General features: G+C 37.3%; 1 protein-coding gene across 2 annotated transcripts; it reads left to right on the top strand.

The window, feature by feature from the left end:
* The first annotated feature begins 872 nt into the window (after nt 1-872).
* On the top strand, nt 873-23,094 carry RTCA (RNA 3'-terminal phosphate cyclase). Of its 2 annotated transcripts, XM_065876162.1 has the most exons (13): nt 1,080-1,124; nt 1,223-1,323; nt 1,699-1,704; nt 2,276-2,308; nt 2,925-3,068; nt 5,578-5,701; nt 9,122-9,180; nt 10,635-10,776; nt 11,146-11,270; nt 12,421-12,479; nt 18,465-18,559; nt 19,719-19,823; nt 22,714-22,815. In XM_065876162.1, the coding sequence occupies exons 1-13, from the start codon at nt 1,080-1,082 to the stop codon at nt 22,813-22,815; spliced, it is 1,140 nt and encodes a 379-aa protein (XP_065732234.1). The 2 variants fall into 2 exon arrangements, with proteins under 2 accessions (XP_065732242.1, XP_065732234.1); XM_065876170.1 differs by lacking the exons at nt 1,699-1,704; nt 2,276-2,308 and having other exon boundaries at nt 873-1,124; nt 22,714-23,094.
* Nucleotides 23,095-24,117: the final 1,023 nt, after the last annotated feature.

Raw genomic sequence — 24,117 nt, forward strand, 5'->3', positions numbered from 1 at the left:
TTAACTGTAAGATAAGTACAGTACATTATTATCATTAAGAAGAATGACATTATAATTTATCACTTCTCAGTCTCTACCATATACTTCCAATAACTTCGAGGCAGAAAATACCTTACTCTTCTTTGCTTACCTAGAGGCTTGCATATGATTTGGTACTCAGTTAATGTAGGAACTGAACCACAAGCGGAATCAAGAAGCGGGTTGTCGTTCCTGCCCTCCTCTGAAGTGAATTACGTTAGTGGCACTGTTCATTGCAGTCATGAACTTGCACTCATTCTCGGACAAGGTGGCATAACTTTGGCTTTTTTGAGCATTATATTACTGATTCTGATTCTGTCCTTTTCTACTCATCCCCAAATAAATGGTGTCTAGCAGAAGAAAAAGAGATAATACTCTACACACACACACACACACACACACACACACACACACACACACACACACGAAGAACGAGAGGCTCATGGGTATCATCAATGCACCAGGGACACATTTCAAGGGACAGGCTGCAGAGAAGGCAAACCCGACCAGAGAGAAGGTGGTCGGTGCATTGCAGGGACCTTTCCTACATCTTCAGCTCTGAGAGTCTCCAGTTCTGGGTACGGCAGGATCCCCGAGAAAACAGAGATAAACACAGATGCTTGCACAAGCCTGCGAGACAACTGGAGATCCGACTAGAGTTGAAAGGTAGGCTTTCGGCAATCTGCGCGTTTTGCTGTGTTCAGGGGGCAAGTCTTCCAGGGACACATTTCCTTCCACGCTCCAGGGAACCTCCCCGGCCACCATCACTCCTGCTGGACAGCTTCCCATTTGCCGGAATTTTATGGGTCCCGCCTCTTTAAGCGCCGCGCGGCGCGCATGCGCCCTGGCTGTGGGCCTGGCGAACCCGGCTTCTGCACGCAGAGCGGCTTGGTTTGGGTGGGGCGTTCCCGGAGCCGGTGCGTCCTCCGCCTTTACGCGGAGCCCAGCGACCCCGAGCGAGGACAACGCCTCCGGAGCTGCGAGGCAGGGCCCTGCGTCTCCTCTTCCTCCCGCTCGGGCCGAGGCTGAGTCGCGGTTGGCCAGGCCCCAGGACGACCCCCATGGCGGGCCCGCGGGTCGAGGTGGACGGCAGCATCATGGAAGGGGTGAGTACCGAGCCCGAGGCCTGGCGGGTTGCGGCTGCCGTCCGGGCTCCGGCACAGAGCTTGCCCAGCTGATGTCCTCTCTCTTCTCTCCGCACCAGGGCGGGCAGATCTTGAGGGTGTCTACGGCTCTGAGCTGTCTCCTGGGCCTCCCCTTGCGGGTGCAGAAGATCCGAGCAGGCCGCAGCACGCCGGGCCTCAGGTAAGTCGGGGAGCCAGGCGGCGGGACTGGAGGTTGGAGAGCGGGCTGGGGGCTCGGGGCGGGGGACAGGCCATTGGGGGATGGGGGGCGGGTCTTGGGGCTGGGAATCTGGAGCCCGGCGGTGATGCTGGGAAGATCCGCCGGCCCCAGGGTTGAGGACTCTGCAGCCGGGCCTCAGGGGCGGCGGGACGGTGTTCCGGGCTGGGCGGTTAGGCGTAGCCGGGCTTGTGCGCCCTTGAAAGTTTCAAGGGGCAAGTTCAGAAAATAGGCCCATGTTTTCTCTATTTGGCTAGAGTTGTCTCGTTTCCTAATGAGTTATCTTTTAAACGGTTTTCCTGCCTCATCGGGCATTCCAAGTACCCGGAGAGCTCGTAGCAGCGGGCAAGGTAGATCAGGGCAGAACAGCCTCTAGGGCCGGAGGAAACCCCACTTTTTAACCAGTGCATTTTCTGCTGCCGCACGTTTTAGTCTCATGAGGACCCTGAGATGTGTCATTCCAGCTTTCATTCAGACCTCTAGGAAGCTGTGGATATGACCAGGATTATCAGTTGTAGGAGAGGGGAAAATGTTGACAGTTGACTTTGTTTCTTCTGTCTGGGAAGCTAGGCATGCCACTGTTTTTTAAGTGTCAGGTATATGCACCTGTTAGAAGAGGACCCAGGGGGAAGACAGACTGATTCCTTGTACTTTTTATATATTTCATTCTAATGGATCAACTAACTCTTAGTCTTTTATCCACACTCCGTGTTGAAATTATTAAAAGGCAATTACTGATACGTGTGAATAGTAATTCTCTATCACAGCAGTAGTTTGCAGTAACCCATTTCACCAATAGGGAAATTAATTCATTAAGGCTGTGTGAGGTATTTTATCAGTTTACTAGGGCTGCCATAACAAAATACCACAGACTAGGTGGCCTAAACAACAGAAATTTATTTTTGCACAATTCTAGAGGCTGGAAGTCCAAGATCGAGGTGCTGGTAGGGTTGGTTTCCTCTGAGGGCCATAAGGGAAGATTCTGTTTCAGGCCTCTCTCCTTGGCTTGGAGGTGACCACCCTCTTGCCCCCTCTTCCCATGCTCATCCCTCTGTGCGTGCGCACCCCTGGTATGTCCTAATCTTCTCTTTTTGTAAGGACACCAGTGAGAGTGGGTTACAGCTCACTCCTGACTGCCTTTTTTAATTTAATCATCTCTTCAGAGGCCTTATTTCTAAATACAGTCACATTGTGAGGTACTTCAACATATGAATTTTAGAGGAACAGAGTTCAGCCCATGCAGGTATCATAGATTATTCAGTGAAATGCAAGTGAGACTGGTGGCACTTAGTTTTATTAGTTTTCCTCTTTTGCATACTTACAATTTGCAACAATATTATCAGCATATATGTTTATAGTTAAAATAACTGGTCTGGAAGGAACCCTTAAAATAATGCCTACCAGCAGGTAGTCTACGTGCATAAAAAGCCAAAAGGAAGCTCTGGCACTTACTATGGTTAGAGCTTGCTGTTTTCTTGCCATTGAAGTTTTGTAAATGTATCATAAAAAGTGGGGATATAGGCAGTCTGAATGCACACGTTTTGATGCAGTATTATGACCTGAAGGCCTCAGCATTTATCTGGACTGGAAATGATTCGAGATTTCTGTGATGGGCAACTGGAGGGGGCAGAAATCGGCTCAACAGAAATAATGTTTACGCCAGAGAAGATCAAAGGTGGAGTCCACACAGCAGATACCAAGACAGCAGGGTATGTGTCACTTGCATTCCATTTAAGTATGGGTTTTGGAATTAGACCTGGATGCACATGCAGGTACTACCACTTACTGGACAAGTTGCTTAACCTCTTTGAAGCTTTAGTTTCCTCACTTTTAAAATGGAGATAAAACACTTACCTTTTAGGGTTAGAGACTGTGTAAAGTCTCAGATACCTAATTGCTTCCTAATTGTAGCTGTTGCTATACCTATCTAGAATTTTCTCACATGTGTAGTATAGCGTATTTGTTTCTTTAGTTTTATTACTTAGAAAATGAATATCTGAAAACAACTGTAGTTTCATGCTCTATAGTGATAGTAGTCTTTGTGGTGTAGCATATTTAGTTCTTGGCTTACAGCAAATTATGAGCCATCTTCTACTTTTAGTCTAGGTATTTTTATTATCTTTTAATAGATACTTATACAGCCCTATTTAGAAAGTTTTATATATGATCTTGGCTTTTTCTCCCCATTGAAAACTGGATATTTAACAATTAAATTGAGCGTTTATCCCTTTCCAAGAATCCCTCCTTTTATTGATAAAACATGGAGAGCAATTTTTGTGTTTTCTGTGTTATTGGCTGATTGTTATTGTAAGCAGCATCCTTTATCAACATCCTATCCATTTACTAGGAAATCTGGTAAAGTAAGAAATAGTACTGTAAACCCAATGCCAGTTTGTTTCAGAAATGACTGTTTCAAAAAATTATGATTTTTGTTTTAGCTTAAAATGTGTAGTGATGATTGAGATTTGAATTATGATGTGAATAGACTTCTGCTAAAAGGAGCTTGCTGCTAGGCCTAAAGTGAAGTTTGCCAAATGAGAACTTTCTTAAGGGGATTAAAGCATTTTGAGATATCTTTATAGTCAGCTTATTATTTTGGGCATTCTCTAGTACAAAAGGGGGGAAAGAGTTATAGTTAATCAGCTATCTAAAAATTAACACAGAATCATAGAATTTTGAAGCTACAGGAGAGAAGATAGAAACCATGTGTTCCAACCCTTCCTCCACTTTGTGAATGAGAGAGTGAAGACCCTCTGGTGTTAAGTGATTAACCAGAGGTCATAGAGTAAGGGTCAGAGCTAGAATTAGAATCTAGGCCTTCTGGCTTCTAATCCACTAGAATGTATGGGCAGTGAGTTTAAGGTTCATAATCCAGCTCCATTCAGTAGACTCAAACAAGCTTGTTCCTAGTCAGAAAACACATCTTATTTATTTGAATTCTAACATTTTCATCCCTAACTGTGATTACAGTACCATGTGTTTGCTCATGTCTACCTTTGTCTTCGCACTTCCTTACTCTTCTAATATTAAGGTTTTCTTTAGTCTTCTTAGAATCTGATTTTATTGAATGAAAGAGAGACACTTTAGCTGTGTTGGGTTTCTCAGGGAATAAACAGAAGTTCAGTAGTTGTAAACCTATGGTTTATAGTAAACTGAACATTTCCACGTTTTTTTCACTTGCTCCTAGGCTCAATTCCTGAGAACAGGGATTATATTGCATGCATTTTCTCTTATAATGCCTAACACATTATACAGTCAATAAATATTTACTGAATTAATGAAATGCATTATCAGTGATAGAGACTGTCTGACTCAGTACACCTGCATCATTGCTATAAGAAAGTTAAGTAAAGGCTATCTTTTGGTATGTAGAGGCTATGTTGCGCTCCTTTTCAAACTACAGTCTATGTATTAATATGATTGTTTTCCTTTGACTTTGGAGAAGAGATAACAGCTCATTTAGAAAATCTGACCGTTTCATTTTATAAAATGCTACATATTCTATAATTATTTCTTGTGATTTCTCACATTATTTGACTGTAAAGACCAAGCAGAGGTGAGTTATGGTAAGGATTATCTCCTTAACAGTTTTTTCCATGTAAAATATTTGGCTATCAGTCTTTGTAAAACATTATCATACCACAGATGCCAACATGGTAGGAACTGTATCTTTTTTTTTTTTTTTTAACATCTTTATTGGGGTATAATTGCTTTACAATGGTGTGTTAGTTTGTGCTTTATAACAAAGAGGAACTGTATCTTAATATCTGGAACGGTGCCTTGTGCATGGTGGAGACTCAGATACAATCATTAGAATATTTCTAGACCTTGATGGTTTTGAATGCATTTTCATAAACTGTTACTTTTAAGAATCCTTTTATAAAAACGTTGTAAAGATGCTTTAATTAATTTTTTTTTTTTTACTTCGTTGTACGATAAAGAAAAGTGTTAGGACTTAACCTAAGATCACACAGCTAATGTATTTAGTATTGGATTCAAACCCAGATTTGCTTATCATTTAAGGCCAGTTCCTTCTACTGCGAAATACTAATCGGATGTTATCATTCAGTCACTGGAGTGTTTTTTAACTTTAAACTTGAGGGCGTGTACCTGCCTTCTCGGTTGTCTGTGCTTCAGCTAATGGTGATACGTAGTTATGTCTCTCTCTTGAGACTTTAAAAAGAAAATGCAGCTAAGCCTGTTCTGCCTTCTCCTTAGGAGTGTATGCCTCTTGATGCAGGTCTCAATGCCCTGTGCTCTCTTTGCTGCTTGTCCATCAGAACTTCGTTTGAAAGGTGGAACTAATGCTGAAATGGCACCACAGATTGATTACACAGCCATGGTAAGGGCTTTTGTTGCTACTGATAAACTAAGATGATCTCACATAGTCTTCTGAATCTCCATTCTCTATTTAAATATATCCTGAGTGTTTTTGTGTACATAGCTGTTTAATTTCTTAATGGTGTCTCGTTCTGTTGTGGGAGAGGATAATTATTTTAGATTGTGTGTTGTATCTTAGAACTGTGCTCATAGTGAATTCTTTAAAAAGCCTCAGTTATTGTATACACTATATTACTTGTATGTGTATTATATTACTTATCATATAAGTCTGTTAGTTTCTGAATACAGGGATTATGATTTGGAAGAAAAACTCAAAGTAAGAATTAAATACTATGTTTGACAGGATTGGCGAGGATGTGGAGAAATTGGAACGCTTGCACACTGTTGATGGGAATGCAAAACGGTGCAACAACTATGGAAAACAGTATGGAGTTTCCTCAAAAAAATTAAAAATACAACTACGATATAATCCAGCAATCCCACTTCTCGGTATTATCCTAAAGAGTTGAAATCAGAATCTCCAAGAGAAATTAGCATTCCCATGTTCATTGCAACACTATTCGTAATAGCCAACATGTGGAAACAACCTAAATGTCCATTGATGGATGAAAGGATAAAGAAAATGTGGTATATACATACAGTGGATTACTATTTAGCCTTAAAAAAAATAAAAGTAATTCTAGAATATGTGACAACACAGTTGAACTTTGAGGACATTGTGCTAAGTGAAATGAGCCAGTCACATAAAGACAGTACTGGCATGATTCCACTTATATAAGATATCTAAAGTAGTCAAATTCATGGAATCAAAGAATGGAATGCTAGTTAGGGGAAGGGGGAAATTGGGGAGTTCATATTCATTGGACATAACTTTTCAATACAGTAAGATAAATGAGCTCTAGAGATTTGTTGTACACATTGTAACTATAATCAACAATATTGTGTTGTACTCTTAAAATAAATCTCATGTTAAATATTCTTACCACAATAAAATAAAATTTTAAAAAATAATTAAATACCATGATTTGACTCTAAATTTTTAGAATGATAAAATTCAGTATTGGCATGCTTATACAACTAGTGGGAGAGAAAAGTGGTATCATCTTTTTTTCTCCAGGTTTATTGAGGTGTGGTTATTTATACTAAAATTCACCCTTTGTAGTATACAGTTCTGTGATTTCTAATGTATGATTGTGAACCAGCCACCACAATCAAGATAGAGAATTACTGTAGAAAATTCCATTATCCCTCTTTGTAGTCAATCCCACCCCTCCACCCCTGGCAATCAGTGATCTGTTTTCTCTAATAGTTCTGCCTTTTTTTCAGAATGTCATATAAAAGAATAATACTGTATATAGCCTGTTGAGTCTTGTTTTTTTCCCTTAAAATACATCTGATTAGGGGGAGTAGGACGGGGGAGGGATGGATTGGTAGTTTGGAATTAGCAGTTGCAAACTATTATATAATAGAATGAATAAACAACAAGGTCCTACTGTGATAGACCATAATGGAAAAGAATATGAAAAAGAATGCATATATATGTATAACTGAACCATTTTTTAAAATAAATAAATAAATAAATTTATTTATTTATTTTATTCTTGCCTCCTTGGGTCTTTGTTGCTACACGCAGGCTTTTTCTAGTTGTGGTGAGCCGGGGCTACTTTTTGTTGTGGTGTGCAGGCTTCTCATTACGGTGGCTTCTCTCGTAGTGGAGCACAGGCTCTAGGCCTGCGGGCTTCAGTAGTTGTGGCACGTGGGCTCAGTAGTTGTGGCTCGCGGGCTCTAGAGCACAGGCGCAGTAGTTGTGGTGCATGGGCTTTGTTGCTCTGCGGCATGTGGGATCTTCCCAGACCACTGCGCCACCAGGGAAGTCCCATAACTGCATCATTTTGCTGTATACTAGAAATTAACACAACATTGTAAATCAACTATACTGTAATAAAATAAATTTAAAAAAATACATCTGAGGGTTTCCCTGGTGGCGCAGTGGTTGAGAGTCTGCCTGCCAATGCAGGGGACACGGGTTCAAGCCCTGGTCTGGGAAGATCCCACGTGCCACGGAGCAGCTAGGCCTGTGAGCCACAACTACTGAGCCTGCGTGTCTGGAGCCTGTGCTCTGCAACAAAAGAGGCCGTGACAGTGACAGGCCCACGCACCGCGATGAAGAGTGGCCCCCGCTTGCCGCAACTAGAGAAGGCTGTCGCACAGAAACGAAGACCCAACACAGCCAAAAAATAAATAAACTAAAAAAAAATACATCTGAGAGTCATCCATGTTGCTTGTATCAGCAATAAAAGCTAAGTAGTGTTCTATTATATGGATGTTTGTTTATCAGTACCAGTTTATCCATTCATCAGTTGAAGGACATTTGGACTGTTTCCAGTTTTTGGCAAGTATGAGTAAAGCCACTATAAACACATACAGGTTTTTCTGTCTGAACATAAGTTTTTATTTGTCTTGGGTAAATACCTACAGAGGGGTTGCTCAGTTGTAATCGTAAGTTTATGTCTAACTTTATTGAGAAACTGCCAAATTGTTTTGGCATGCAACGTGGCTGCATTGTTTCGCATTTTCACCAGCGCTGTAGGAGAGTTTCAGCTCTTCTTCATCCTCCCCAGCGCTTGATAGTCTCAGGTTTCAGTTAAAATTTTTTTTGCCATTTTAATAGGTGGCACAGTCTTTTAAAATTCAGTTTGATATAATGAAAGTTAAAGTTAATCTCTCTTCACCTAGTAATACCACTTCAAGGAAATGACCCTAATTAAATATTGCGAAATGCAGCAAAAGATAATGTTAAAGGTATTGGAGCAGAGCATTATATACTATAATTATTGTTATATAATATACATAATTATGTAATAATGAAAACTTGGACAATGGTTAGGTAAATTATGCTAGAATGCCATGAAGTCGTTCAAATATTTTTTAGGAGGAATTTTATAATGTTGGGAAAATGCTTTTGTTTATAATGTTAAATGGGGAAAGATGGATAAAATGTTGTGTATGCGGTGAGATTTCAACTATATAAAAAATAACTGAGAACGCAGAATGGAATGCTATTCAACACCCCCTGATTTCTTACGGTATACTATATTGAGAAGGTTAAGAAATGCTGGCCTCTGGAGTTAAAAACTGCTAGGATCAAGTTTCCTGTGTTCTGATTTTTTTTTTTCATTAGATAGACTTGCACAGCTCTGATTAATTAAATGTTAAACTTTTGATTTTAGCTACGTCAGTTATTTTATTTGAAAAATAGAACTAGCCTACACATTTTTTTTTTTTTTGCCTACACATTTTTATATCACTGTTTATCCATGGTGCTTCTTTACTACTTCAGTGCAGAGCACTTTTGTTTACTAAATATACTTGCTGACAATGAATATTGGTGATTAAAGTAACAGTAAACTGATTTTTTCAGGTTTTCAAGCCAATTGTTGAAAAATTTGGTTTCACATTTAATTGTGACATTAAAATGAGGTAAGTTACTTATTTCTTAACCCTTTGACCCACTACCTGTGCTAAAAGTAGTGGAAAAGTTAGATCTTAGAGAACTGTCATTCCGTAACCCACTTAATACATATCTTATAGGAAATAATAGTACTTCGTGGCTTAAAAACAGTAAGCAGCAGAGGCATGGGGACTTGAAAGAGAATTGCTACACTGAGGCACCTTCATATCTGGAATTATCCATGCTCACCACAGACAGAATGCTCACTGTGTGCAGACAACTGGAATGGGCACTGCAGGGTCATAAAAGGGATTCTCTTCCATAGAGCAACCAGAATTATTTTTCTAAGAGACATGTTGGGCATTCAGGTTATTTCTCTGTAAGGCTTCCCTTCCCTCTGTAAGGCCACGTAGTAAAAAGGCCATATTTCTTGTTGTGGCATTTAAGTGATTTGCAATCTTATTCCAATTTACTCTTCTAGCTTTATCCTCCCTCCCCTCCACATATTCTAACTACATGATTGCTGCCATTCCCTAAACATACATACTTTGTACCTTCAGACTTCCATATCTTTGTGCATGTTTTTCTTCCCCTGCTCTCCTAAAAATTGGAAATCCTACATTTTCTGAAAGTGAAACTTGTAATTTCTTATGTGAATTGTCAGTGACTGTGCCTCAGTTGGAGTTCCTATTTACATCTCTCTTGTAGTCCTCCTTACAACCTGGCTTGTGTCCTAGTAGATTATATGTGGAGCCCCATCTTGCCAGATGGGGAGTTCTTTGTGGATAAGAGCATTGTCATTCTCATCTGTGTGTTCTCAGCATCTCTTATAGAATAAGTGACACTAAATATTTGAGTTGAAATTTTATTAGTGGTTCAGCTACTAAGTATTCATCATATATTTATTGAGCACCTACTATGTGCCAGACATTGTTTTAGGCACTGGAATATAGCAGGAACAAAATAGACCAGGCTCCTACCATTAAGTAGCTTAAGTCTAAAACGGCACTGTTGAATAGAACTTTCTGTACTGAGGGAAATGTTCCTTATCTGTCCAGGATGGTAGTCACTTGATACATATGACTATTGAGCACTTGAAATGTGGCTAGTAGGATTGGGGAGTTAAGTTTTAAATTTTATTAAATTTAAATTTAAATAGAGAATTCCCAGGTGGTCCAGTGGTTAGGACTCTGCACTTTCACTGCTGAGGGTGTGGGTTCAATCCCTGGCTGGGGAACTAAGATCCTGCAAGCTGTGTGTCCTAAATAAATAAATAAATAGATTAATTAATTAATTAATATTCATTTATTCACATGTAGCTTGAGTCTACCATATTGGACAACACAGATCTAAAACATTATTTGGAAGTTTCAAACATGAATTATATAGTTGGATATCACTCACATGTTATTTTATTGTAAATATTGAGCTTTATTTTTGTCGTGCAATCAGTTTATGTAAGTATTCATGATACTTTTCATAGGGGCTACTACCCAAAAGGAGGTGGTGAAGTGATTATCCGAATGTCGCCAGTTAAACAGTTGAACCCAATAAATTTAACTGACCGTGGCTCTGTGACTAAGATATATGGAAGAGCTTTTGTTGCTGGTGTTTTGCCATTTAAAGTAAGCTATCTAATTCACTTTACTGTATACCTGAAACTAACACATTGTAAATCAACTATACTCCAATAAAATTAAAAAAAATAAAATACAGTAATAAAAAATAAAGTTGTCTAGATGATCTTAGAAGTGTATGCATGTCTTGATAAGTATTATATCATCTAAATTTTGAAATTATTGAAAGAACTTAATTTTTAAATAAATCTTTTCATTAAAAATTTTTCTTAAAATTCTGTGTTCTCTACTGTTGAAAATTGTGTTTTTATAAGATGCATGTAAAAGTTATTAATTATATGTCTTTGAAGGCTTGAAAGCAATTGTCAAAATAATCACTAATTTATTTTATTCTATTTTTTTGTCTTGCCAAAATAGGTAGCAAAAGATATGGCAGCGGCAGCCGTAAGATGCATCAGAAAGGAGATTAGGGATCTGTATGTTAACATCCAGCCTGTTCAGGAAACTAAAGACCAAGCTTTTGGCAATGGAAATGGAATAATGTGAGACAATATACTTTTTCCTAGATGTTGGTTGAGAGAGCTATGAAATAATTATTCTATTTTAATTAAAGATTTGTCATTTTTTTTGTTTGTTTAAATTTGTAGTTTTAAGAAGATATATTTTTAAGGGCATTCCTACCTAAAACAACAGCATGATGAATTATGATGATTATTTTATTCTGAATTTCTTTTCTGAGGATGGTTTACCTTTTATTACATTATAAGAGCCTTTTTGTTTATCTAGCAAACTTAAATGTTTAAGCTAATCAGAAGTTAGCCTTTGGGCTTCCCTGGTGGCGCAGTGGTTGAGTCTGCCTGCCGATGCAGGGGACACGGGTTCGTGTCCCCGTCCGGGAAGATCCCACATGCCACGGAGCGGCTAAGCCCGTGAGCCATGGCCGCTGAACCTGCGCATCTGGAGCCTGTGCTCCGCAACAGGAGAGGCCACAACAGTGAGAGGCCCGCGTACCGCAAAAAAAAAAAAAAGAAGTTAGCCTTTGAAGATGATCCTAAGAGAAATATTTCCAGTTGCTTTTCTATATCTCAAATGTGAAATCAGTTTACAAGTAAATATTAGATATGGCAAAGATCTATTTAAAAAAGAAATATAGTATATTAATCCATTTAGTAGTTATTGATTTATGTGTTATAAAAATGCTTTAATTAATATTTTTGAAGAATAAAGGTATCTTTTGTGGATATTTAAATTTAAGCTTTCTTTTTCAGATTTTCTATTAAAGGGTTTAAAGTAAATGCATTTTCTTTGTATGATAATACTATCTAAAAACTATAAAACAAAACCAGACATCTCTGTAGAAAGACCTTTTCATTTAAGATAATGAGTGCAGTATGCCTTTGAAATGGTACCCCTTAGTGCTGATGACAAGACTTCTGGGAGGGCCATTCCTTACCTATGAGTGGATTAGAATCTAGTGTGACTTCTTGTCCAAAGTGCTGAAAGATACTCATACCCTGATGAAGATGGAGAATGCTAATCATGCTGCTCCCTGTATGAAGACTTTCACTTTTGTAATATACTAGCCAGATCTAATTCTGCTTATTTAATAGTCACTGTTCTCCTGTGTTGTATTTGCATGTAATTTTGGAATATTTATAGCATAGATAGTAATACTTCTTTTTCCCTATATAGCATTATTGCTGAGACATCCACTGGCTGTTTGTTCGCTGGATCATCGCTTGGTAAACGAGGTATAGCTAAATGAAGGGGGTCCACTGTTCTCAGTGCTACTGTACAATTCTTTAATTATCTGTCAGGATTAGGATGTTGTAGAATGATGGATAACAAGTTTGAAAGGATATGGTTAACTGATTCTGTTTTAGAGTCAATTAAATTTTCAGTCTTTCCCCCAACTTTATGCTTTAAAAATTTTCAAACTTATAGAGAAGTTGAATGATTAGTGAATATCCATACACTAGATTCACTGGTTATGAACGTTTAGCTACGTGTTGTGTGTGTTTCTGAACCATCTCTATGCAAGTTGCAGGTACCAAGTCTCACCCCTGAATACTGCAGCGTGTCCATCCAAAGAATAATATCTGCATAATCACATTACCATTTTTATACCCAAGGAATCTATTATGTATGTATTTTTTTTAAGATTTTTTTTTTTGATGTGGACCATTTTTAAAGTCTCTATTGAATTTGTTACAATATTGCTTCTGTTTTTTTTTGGCTTTTTGGCAGTGAGGCATGTGGGATCTTAGCTCCCTGACCAGGGATTGATCCCGCACCCCCTGCATTGGAAGGTGAAGTCTTAACCACTGGACTGCCAGGGAAGTTCCCTGTTACATTCAGACATAACCAGATACCTCCAAAATATTCTTTAGAGCAGTATGGGGTTTTTTGTTTGCTTGTTTGTTTGTTTTTGAGCACACACAGCATTTGTTTGTCATGTCTGTTTAGTTTTTTTTTTTTTAACCACAGAATAGTCTCTTCACCTTTTTTTTCCTTTCATGATATTTACGTTTTGAAAAGTCCAGGCCATTTTCTCATAGGATTTTCCATAATTTGAATTTGTCTGATTATCTCATGATTAGATTTATTCAGGTTAAACATTTTTAGTGAGAATATTGCACAGGTGACTTTGTGTACATTCTATTGTATCACATCAGGGTGCATGTAAAGTCAGTATGCCCTTTATCAGTACAGCTCACTGATCACTTAGTTAAGGTGGTGTTCTCCAGGTATGTCTGCTATAAAGGTTCCTTATTTATTTATTTATCTACCTACCTATCTGTCTGTCTGCCTGCCTGTCTCTACCATGCTTTGCAGCATGTGGGATCTTAGTTCCTCGACCAGGGATTGAACCCGTGTCCCTTGCAGTAGAAGCATGGAGTCCTAACCACTGGACCACCAGGGAATTCCCCCTTTTCCCATTATAATTAATAAATACTCTGGGATAATACGTTGACACCATCTGATCATCCTGTCTCAATACAACATTCATCCAGTGGTTTTAGTATCTGTTGATGGTTCTTCCCTGCATCAGTTATTACAGTGTTGATTTCAAAATACGGAATGTTTTTGTAAAAGGGAAATTTCTGTAGTATTTGGTATACTTGGGAGAGTAGATGCATGTATGCATCTGTTGGTTAGTATTTAAAGTTACTTTTGCCATTGAGGCAACTTCTAATTGAACTTTTCACTGTGTGGCAGTTGATTGCTTTATTCCTACTTTGTAGCATCTTTAAAAGATGCTTACCCTCGCTGTGCCATTTAACCACATTATTACTGCTGAATACAAAAACTTCAAGTAATTTTAGTCTGCTCAGTTGGTTGATCTAGATACAGTTGGGTGTCAAATCTAACCAGTGTAATAGAATAGGTAAAATCAACACCTTCGGTTGACTGGACATAAATGAATTCTGTTTAAAACCGTGCTGTTCAATGTGTGGTTGGCAGACAGGTAGCATATGGGTATCATCTGAGAGTTTGCTGGAAATACCAATTTTGGGGCCCACCTCATGTATCAGATCAGAATCTTTGAGAGTGGGGTCCAGGAATCTGTTTGAACAAGCTCTCTAAGGTATTATAAAATTTGAGAAATAGTGATCAAAAACATATATTTAGTGTATACTCATTACTTGTTAGGTGCAGTGAGGAATCAGCATGGATCAGTGAGCCGCTACATGCAATATCTTTAAGCCTTGAGAGGGCAAAGATAATGCAAAATATAAAGCAGAGACTAGGACCCTATGTTACAAGTAGTAAGTGCTTGGCAGGCATTGGGTGGAATGTGAGTTTAGTTTGTTTGTATTATCGTTGGGTACCAAGATGTGCCAGGTACTATGTATGAAGGATTCAGAAGTAAGAGTCACAATTTCTGCCTCCTGGCTTAGTCTGGCAGAGGAGACAGACCAATGCTGTGATTGTTTTATCCCCAGGGCACCATAGGAACACAGGAGAAGAACAGCTTATTCTTTGGGGGCTGATTGACCCCAAATCTGTCTTGTGACATTCAGTGATCCTCCAGTGGGTTCTGTAGATAAGTAGAAGTTAGCCAGATAGAAAAGTGAGAGCTAAGGAAGAAGGACAAAGGGAAGTGCTGACATAAAAGTGTAGTTCTGTGTTTGGGCAACTAGAACCATATGTGATGAGTACAGGATCTGGGTCAATGCAGAGAATGAGGTTAGAGAGGTCAACAGATATTTGAAGGGCTTTATAGGCCTTATAAAGGAGTTTGGATTTCATCCTGAAAACATAAAGATTTTAAGGAGGAATGTAATTCCAGGTCTTTGGAATTTAGTCTGATAGCTGTGTAGAGGATTAGAGGAAAACCATAGTGGAGGCAGGAAGACAAGACTCTGTTAACAGCAATTCAGGTCAGAAATGGTGAGGACCTACACCAAGGAAATGCAGGGACTGAGTCTAGAGAGATGAGTACTGATATAAGGGTATTTAGGAGGGTGAATAGACAATTTGGTGATTAGCGGAAATGGGGGGTGAGGGATGCAGTGTAATGACCTTCTAGATTTCTAACTTGGGTAACTGGAAATACTTAAAACTTGTGAATATGGGAGGTAGAGTTAGTTTGCCAGGGTAGAAGATAGTTTTGGATATGTTGTATTGACATCATAAAGGGACCGTTACTCTGTTATGAGCAGTACTTGGAATTAACTTTACCGCCAGCCCTGAAAACGTTTCTTTCCTAATATTCCATAAACATTTTTTTTCACTTTGTCATATGAGAGTTTTTACTTTGGAGTTGTCTTTGGACAACACTTACTGAGGAGGGAATAGAGGATAGCTCAGCAACACTTACTGAGGTTGCCTGACTCCTTCTGGTGCCTGCCCTTGTTTCCTGTCAGACACATAAGTCAAAGGAGATGTCATTAGCAATTGCAAACACCTTGGGGTCTTCTCTCTTAGTCTAGGTAGTCTGTATATTAAGCATCTCAGAGAATGTCATGGATCCCAATATCCAGATCCCCTTTTTATTTCTGATTTAAATTAACTAGAAAATTACTAGACTCTGAATCCTAATGTTTAAGCGTTATTGTCAGAAGAACATTGGCTGGTTGTGCACACCACCGTATGTATTAGAAGCAGTAGGTTGTAACTAGTCATGTTTTTGTCATTGTCTCAGTTACTAAAACTATTTTGGCCTTAGTTTCCTTATCTATTGAGTGAGAGAGTTAGCCTGAAGAATCTCTGAAATCCTTCCAGTTATAACATTCTTTAATCCTGTTGCAAAGGTGAGGTTTGTTTGTGGGTTTTTTTTTTTTTTTTTTTTTTGAGGGAATCTTGCAGTTTTAGATGGAGGCAGTGTATTATAACAGAGAGCACTAAACTGAGAGCAAGAAGACCTAAGTTTTGGTCCTATGTCTGTCATTATCTTACATGGTGACTGGGCTTTCCTTATCTGAAAAATGAGATTGGACCATTATCTATGTATAAGAATCCCTTCCAACTTTATATGATTGCTATATGTACAGAATGTATTTGTCTTTACATAGTTGAATATCTGTGTATTCGTTGATTTCTCATCTTTCAGTTAGTGTTCTTTACTATGGGACAAATCAATTTGCTAAGATGAATTATGACTCTGGTTTATCAATCCTATTTCTTATGTATGGAAACTGCCTAGCTTGTAGTAAGCACTTTTTTTCCTCCTTCAGTATATGTGGTAATTCATGGCATCTCTCTGATGCTATAATCAGTCCTTTAGCTTTCTCTGTTCAGCCTGATAACTTTATAGTTTTGTCCTTTTAATAAGCTAGAAGAACCCCCAAATCATTGAATATTCATTTTAATTTGTTATAAGCCATCAAAATTGAGACCATTTTAAGAAACCTCTAGAATATCAGAAGAGTATTTGTCAGAAAAGCCTTAAGTTTTCAGAAGAAACTAGGATTTTGCTCTTTTGTTTAGAACATAATACTAATAAGAAAAATTCTCATAATTACTTCATTTTGTTCAGTTGCCACAGACCGCTAGTAATAGGTGGTAATTATGTTAGATCCATTCATACCATTATTTGCTCTCAAGGTGGCTGGGTAGGAAGGAATGTGAATGGCTCTGAGAAATACTTTGCCCCTACACAGAGAAACCTTGAGAAACCTTAGTGTGTCTACTGCTCTCTGATACTATTGTTACAAAGCCAGGAATTCCTTCCTTCTCCTTCACATCCTCCATGCAAATTTTAGCCATTCTTCAAGGTCTCACCTAAGTCCTTCATGTTCCATGAAACCTTCTCAAGTTATTCTAGAACCTATAATTTCCTTTTCTGAAATCGCATTGGATATATAGTTTATACCATAGAGCTTAGCACTTATCCTCAAATACTCTTATATATGAGTATTTTCTGATGTCTCCTTAGCAGAGGAACCAGTTTCTATCACTTAGTATGGTACACACATAGTAGGTACTCAATATTAACTATTTTTATTAATAGCTTATTATAAACCAGTCTTGGTAATAGAAGCTTTATAAATATTATCTCTAATTTTAGCAAGTTTGCAACTTAGGAATTATCATCTCCATCTCCATCTGGAAGAAGAAATGGAAAAGGCAAAGTGGTTTACCCAAGAAGTCAAGATTCATACATATTCCAAACCACTTCATTCAGTTATGTAAATACTTGCCTGATTGATGTTGTGAAGATAGTTTAATTTGTTATATTATTATAATAATTGCTGTAAGGGAAAAAATGGTTAAAATTTGATTTCCCCTATTCTGGTAAATTTTATCAAGACATACATATAGTCAAATGAATTTCCAAATATAAAATAAAATAAAAATAACTACATTCTCATTTTTCAAAGGACATTTTCATTTGTAGCCAAGGGTTCATTTAGTTTAAAGTAAATAAAGAGAATCATTTGACATTCCACTACTTCTGATGGACTTATTTTGTATTCAGCATTGTACCAAATACTTGTGGTATGTGTAGAGAAGTAGGAAGTAGAACATGGGAATAAATTTTCTGACTTACTTTCAAAGTTAGGTGATACCGGCAAGTTCCCTAGTGGTCCAGTGGTTAGGACTCCGTGCCCTCACTGCCAGGGGACAGGTTTAATCCCTGGTCGGGGAACTAAGTTGCTGTAAGCTGCATGGCACAGTAAATAAATAAATAAATAGTTCAAATCTTAAAGGAATAAAACGTTATGATATTTGATCTGAGAATTTTTATCTGTTCTTCCTTAGATGAAAATTATCTGACTTTAAAAAAAAATCCTTTAATTCTAATGGAATCAGCTGCCGACTAATTGTAGCATATATGAATTGCAAATTTAAAATTTTGAAATCAAGGTGTAGTGTTATAGGGTCATAACTTAGTTGTAAATTGGTTTTATAATTAGTACTTCTTTTTTTTTTTTGGCCGCGCCGTGTGGCATTCGGGATCTTACTTCTCTGACCAGGGGTAGAACCCGTGCCCCCTGCAGTGGAAGCACAGAGTCTTAACCACTGGACCTCCAGGGAAGTTCCCCTATAATTAGTACTTCTTAAACAGGGCCAAAGCAGCCTGTGTGTTCTTCCACTTGTGCATTTAATAAAATATTTGCATATGCTAAGCTCTCAGAAGATTAAATATACATGAAGATTTTATCCTAAAGGTTGCATTGGGTGAGTTCAGAGGCCTAAAAGATATTACAGCAGTGCTAACTGGGATATATTAAACTTTTTGCCTCTTAGTAATTAATTTAGTTTTTTTTACATTGTGCCTGTTGTAGGTGTTAATGCAGACAAGGTTGGAATTGAAGCTGCTGAAATGCTGTTAGCAAATCTTAGACATGGCGGTGCTGTGGATGAGTATCTGCAAGACCAGGTAATGACACTTTTAGGATAAAAACCATCAAGCCTATTAGATTCAAATATTGGGCAATTAGATTGAATATAAATTTTAGTCAATTGACTTTCAGACACTGATTGGTATGTCCTAGTTCAATCCATTTTTTAGGTATTTTTCTGGAATTTATATACCATAAATTTCAGTTCTCATCTTACTTGACCTGGCTACGGCATTTGGCACAATCGAGCACTCCTTCCTTCTTGAAATACTTTGTTCGCTTGCTTTCTGAAATACTGTTATTATCTTTGTATGTCGCTAACCTTACATTCTAGTCTCTTTGCAAGTTTGTTATTGTTGTTTGCCTCTTCTCAACTTGTAAGTTTTGGAGAGCCCTTGGCTTAGGCTCTTTTGTTTATCTGTATTCGGTCCCTCAGTTATTTTGTACAGTCTCATGGCTTTAGTACCATCTGTATGCTGACAGCTCCTAAATTTATATCACTAGCCCAGACCTTTCTCCTTAACTGCATGCTCATAATATTTCTTATGCCTGTCAACATCTCTGCTTGGATGTGTCATACACCTCTCAAACTTAATATATCTACTCACATTGAGAAGTGCTAGTGAATATTTCCAAATACAGTCTTTTTATGGTGCACTGTCTTGATAGATTTTCCTTTCTACCATAGTTTTTTCTCCTTAGTAGCAAATCAGATGTCTGTGTTTAGAAATGTATTACTCAAGATTTCTTGACCAGTTTCTTAAGACAGTTTTCCTTATTTCTAGTCTCTTCCTTCTTACTAGTCTGTACTCCAGTAATTCTGTATTAGTGTATTTATTTATGTGTTAAAATGTTGTAATTCTAGAGTATGGAAGAAACTTTCATATTATGTATAATAGCTTGCAAAGATAGTTGGTCTGATTAAATTTATTAACTTTCAACTCTATATTCTTAAACATTAATTTAAAAAATCTATATTGAGGTCTGCTACTAAGCATTTCTGTGCTACACCACAGACTTTTGGTAACACAGGTTTTGTATCATCTTAAGACTTTTGGAAACCTAAAGAAATAGAAATTCTTTTTTAGCTATGTTGATTTCTAGTATCAATAGTATTTTCATATGGAAAGCAGTAGAATTTTAACCCCAAATATTAGTAAATGTGTGAGAGTTTTCTTCTTGTTCTTTTTTTAACAGCTGATCATTTTCATGGCATTAGCCAGTGGAATTTCCAGAATAAAAACAGGACCAGTTACACTCCATACCCAAACGGCTATACATTTTGCTGAACAACTAGCAAAGGTGAGTATTCTATCAGAAAGAGTAATTGATTTTCACTTTGGCCAATTTGGAGTCACATTTTAATCAACAGAAAACTTAATAGTAATTGTAATTGCTGTCATTCGGTGAACACTTCCTATGTGGCAGACACTGAGCTCACTCAGCAGTGAAGCTGAGTTGTCTCACTCTGCATGACCATTTTAGGTGGCTATTTATTATTAATCCCATTTTACTTATGAGTCTAGTGAGGCAGAGGAATTAATTGCTCAAGATAGTTTCTTAGTGGCAGGACTGAGCTTTGAGCACACTGGGAGAGCATACATCTAAGCTCATGTGTGGTAGGTACTGCCTTCCAGTAAGTGAAGATGTTTTAATGGGAACTATAAAATCAAATCACAAGGGGTTTGCAGTGGGCTATAAACTTAAATTATTTATATAAAAATTTTAAATGTTTTATTTTATTTTCTTGTGATTTTATTGGGGTAGACTAGAGTATTTGCTGGACTTCTAACACTTACCAGTCCTTTCAGCTTCAGAAAAGTAGATTTATAATTTTTTTTTTTTTAAATTTGGCTGTACTGCATGGCTTGTGGGATCTTAGTTCCCCGACTAGGGATCGAACCCGGGCCCTCTCAGTGAAAGCACTGAGTCTTAACCGCTGGACCACCAGGGAATTCCCTAGATTTAGAATTTAGAAAATAGAGGAAAAAAGCTGTCCCTAACTCCCCCTTGCCAGTAAAACCACTCTTGACGTTTAGGTATTCTCCTCCTCTCTTAAAATTGTTTCTCTTTGCATTTGTTTGCAGTTAATGCATACAGCTTCATTTCTTGCTTTTTTCAGTAATGTGTGGCATATTTCCATTTTGCCATAGTCTTTATAATGTAATTTTATAAAATACTATGAAATTTATAACTCAGAATTTTATGAAGGAAGGTGCTGACCTTAAGCATTTAAAAAAGTTATAAAAATAATGTACAGTAGTATTAAGAAATTAAACATTACAGAGGTGTACCAAGCTCAAAGCCACGGTTGCCCTACTCCTAACATGTTATTTGTATGTACTTTTATAATAATAATATGTACTTTTTTTGTTGTTATTAGAAAGGATAGGTAGATTTTGGTTAAATTGTGGGAAAAGGCTTGATAGGAGGCAAAGGCAAATTATATTTGATGTCAAAAGATAGTTAATTGTATTTTTTATTATTCTACTTACGCTGTATTTTGTAACTACTATTTGTCTCCCCACGTAGACTGTGATCTTCTTGATAGCAGAGACAAGGCTGTATTCATTCTTTTCTTTTTTTTTTAATAAATTTATTTAATTAATTTATTTTTTGCTGCATTGGGTCTTCGTTGCTGCACGTGGGCTTTTTCTAGTTGGGGCGAGCGGGGCTACTCTTCATTGTGGTACACGGGCTTCTCATTGCGGTGGCTTCTCTTGTTGAGGAGCATGAGCTCTAGGCGTGTGGGCTTCGGTAGTTGTAGCATGCAGGCTCAGTAGTTGTGGCTTGTGAGCTCTAGAGCACAGGCTCAGTAGTTGTGGCACATGGGCTTAGTTGCTCCACGTCATGTGGGATCTTCTCGGACCAGGGATTGAACCTGTGTTCCCTACATTGGCAGGCAGATTCTTAACCACTGTGCCACCATGGAAGCCCTGTATTCATTCTTTCTACAGTACTTTGCTCATAGTAGACACTCACATGTTATTTGAAGTGAATACACAGTGGAAAGTGCCGTGAACTGGAATTTTTAGCTCTGGTTTCTTGTTCAGCTTTGTTGTGTTTTAACTCAGTGATTTGGGGCAAAGGTGCTTCATCATTCTGTGTCTCAGTGCAGATAATTCATCAGTAAGGTCAGAGAGTGTGCTGTAGTCCCTATGGCTCCTTCCAGCTGTAAATTTTTGTAGTTTTCAGTAGGTTTATATATAGGCTAGAAATGATTTCCATAATTGTTACCCATGTTTCATATTTATATAGTACTTATAATTTGAGAAAAATATATATACTATATAAATTGTTTGTCTAGCTCAGAATTCAGATTCAGTGTTTATTCATTCAACAGTAATTTTCAGTGTCCAGTGTGTCAGCGCACTGCCACATAATACTGAAACTGGAATAATTTGTAAATGTTACAGTTCAACAGGGCCTCGGAGTAGTGGTTTTCAAATTGTATTTCAGAGAATCAAAAGGTTTTAGGCATACTTGAAATCCCTTTGTCACAAATTCAGTCAGCCTACTCAGTTGTTTTGATTTTAATTCAGTTTTCTTAGAATGAATACATTTGCTTTTTAAAAAATCATGTTTCCACAATATAATGATAGAGGTCAAATGTTTCAAAGCCAAACTTGAATTAGTTAAGTGAAAAATACGTTAAGCCCAATAAAGATGAATGAAGATGTTAATTGTTACCTCCCTCTACCTTTCTACTCTGAACTAGGTATTTTAAATAGTATATTAAGGGAATTACCAAGAAAATTTGAGGGAATTAAAGGGTATTTTTTATACTTGACAAGATAAAAGAAGTATAAATGCTTCAGTGCCATGTTTTAGAAAAATTTTAGGAAGTAGGTAGTAGAGATGCATTATTATTAACAGTTGAGATTTAAAATTTTATATTTGCTTAAGCTGTACTCCTGGGAGGTTCTGATTCAGTGGGTATGGAGTAGGGCCCAGGCTGTATATTCTGACAGAACTCCACAGCTATGTATACCTCTGAACAAGGACCATCCTTCTGGAACAGAATATTTTATATATAGGCCATTGAATTTCTCATGAGTCATTTGATCTTTGTATCTCTAGCTTCAATAAAATGAGTTTGGTATTAACTACTGCCTGTTTAAGCTGGAGTTGTGGGCTCGTCCCTCTATCGCTTTTCATATTATTTATATACTAAATGCTCTTCTGGTTTCAGGCTAAATTTACTGTGAAGAAATCAGAAGATGAAGAAGATGCTTCTAAAGATACTTACATTATTGAGTGCCAAGGAATCGGGATGACAAATCCAAATCTATAGGGTATTTGCCTCTTAAATGATACCTCAATGATATATTGCACTAATCATTTCATAAATATTATATAGAACAATGAATAAGCAGTAACTTATTATAGGACCTGACTTAAATTTGGAGATGAAATACAGAAAGTTCTAGATTTGCTGACACGGCTTCGTCCTATTAATCTCACTTTGACTGTCTTCTGAGATAGATAGGGACAGCGAAATTTAAGAGTTGGTGAATATGTATGATAGCTGATTGCAGTATTAAAGTATTGAAATAAAATATTCTTTTCACCTGAAGTGTGTTTTTATTTTTGATATAGTATATTAAGTTATGGATGTAGATTTGATCTGTAATTTGTGTATGATTCTAATCACTACTAGAATCTCATGTAAAATTTAATGAGACAACTTTGTACACATGTACTTGCTGTGTCAACAATAACGTTTAATAAGCATTGTCTCATTATATGTATCTTCTTTCTAGTGGGTATTTGGTAGATATTGATTTTGAATCTGTTGAATATGTTGTGAAAGCTAAACAAAGAGAATTGCAAATTTTCAACCCTAGTAAATTTGGCCAAATCAGCCCCAGGTATGTTTTTGTTTGGCTTATAGTATTAAAAAAATAATTGCCTTTAGAACAGAATTCTTTTCATTACTCTCTATTATAGTCTTACACCTAGCCTGTTCCACATTTAGATTACTTCCTGGTCCCTGTAGGCAGTTGAGGTTGTGACTCAAATGAAACTAGTTTTATGTAACAGCTAAATATGCCATATTGTAATATAGTGAGGAATTCATTCAGACTTAGTTCTGTCTTGGACTTAATCTGGTAATGATTTAAACGTAGTACAAAATTGGGATTGACATATATACACTAATATGTATAAAATCGTTAACTAATAAGAACCTGATATATAAAAAAATAAATAAAATAAAATTCAAAAAAAACCCAAACAAACAAAAAAAACAGTACAAGATACAGATCCAGAAGATGATATTATAAAACATTCAGAAAGTGCAGAATTAGTCTGTATAAAAAGGTGTAATGAAAATAACTACTCCACGTACATAATCGCAATTCTTGTCAGTGATTTCTGTGGCCTTGGACAGTTGAGTTCAATTTGTTTTAAATATGATGATGATAGTATTGCTTGCTATTTGTATTTTCAGGGAGTAAATTTTATAAGTTAATTTCTATAACACATAAGGCATGAAATGTCTTTCTATTTTAGAGTCAAACTACACTTTTAGTATAGCTGTTGGAGGGGCTGTGATAAGTTTGGGGGTTTTAAGACTAGTGGTGATACCTGCTGC

The sequence above is a fragment of the Phocoena phocoena genome, chromosome 1 (assembly GCF_963924675.1).
Source record: "Phocoena phocoena chromosome 1, mPhoPho1.1, whole genome shotgun sequence".
Classification (NCBI taxonomy): Eukaryota; Metazoa; Chordata; class Mammalia; order Artiodactyla; family Phocoenidae; genus Phocoena; species Phocoena phocoena.

Bases quoted from the DNA above. Each gene is read 5' to 3' on its own strand.
- RTCA (XM_065876162.1), top strand. From the start codon at position 1,080: ATGGCGGGCCCGCGGGTCGAGGTGGACGGCAGCATCATGGAAGGG. The intron at 11,271-12,420 runs GTGAGACAATAT...TTCCCTATATAG, and splicing joins GGCAATGGAAATGGAATAAT to CATTATTGCTGAGACATCCA. The intron at 12,480-18,464 runs GTATAGCTAAAT...TGCCTGTTGTAG, and splicing joins ATCATCGCTTGGTAAACGAG to GTGTTAATGCAGACAAGGTT.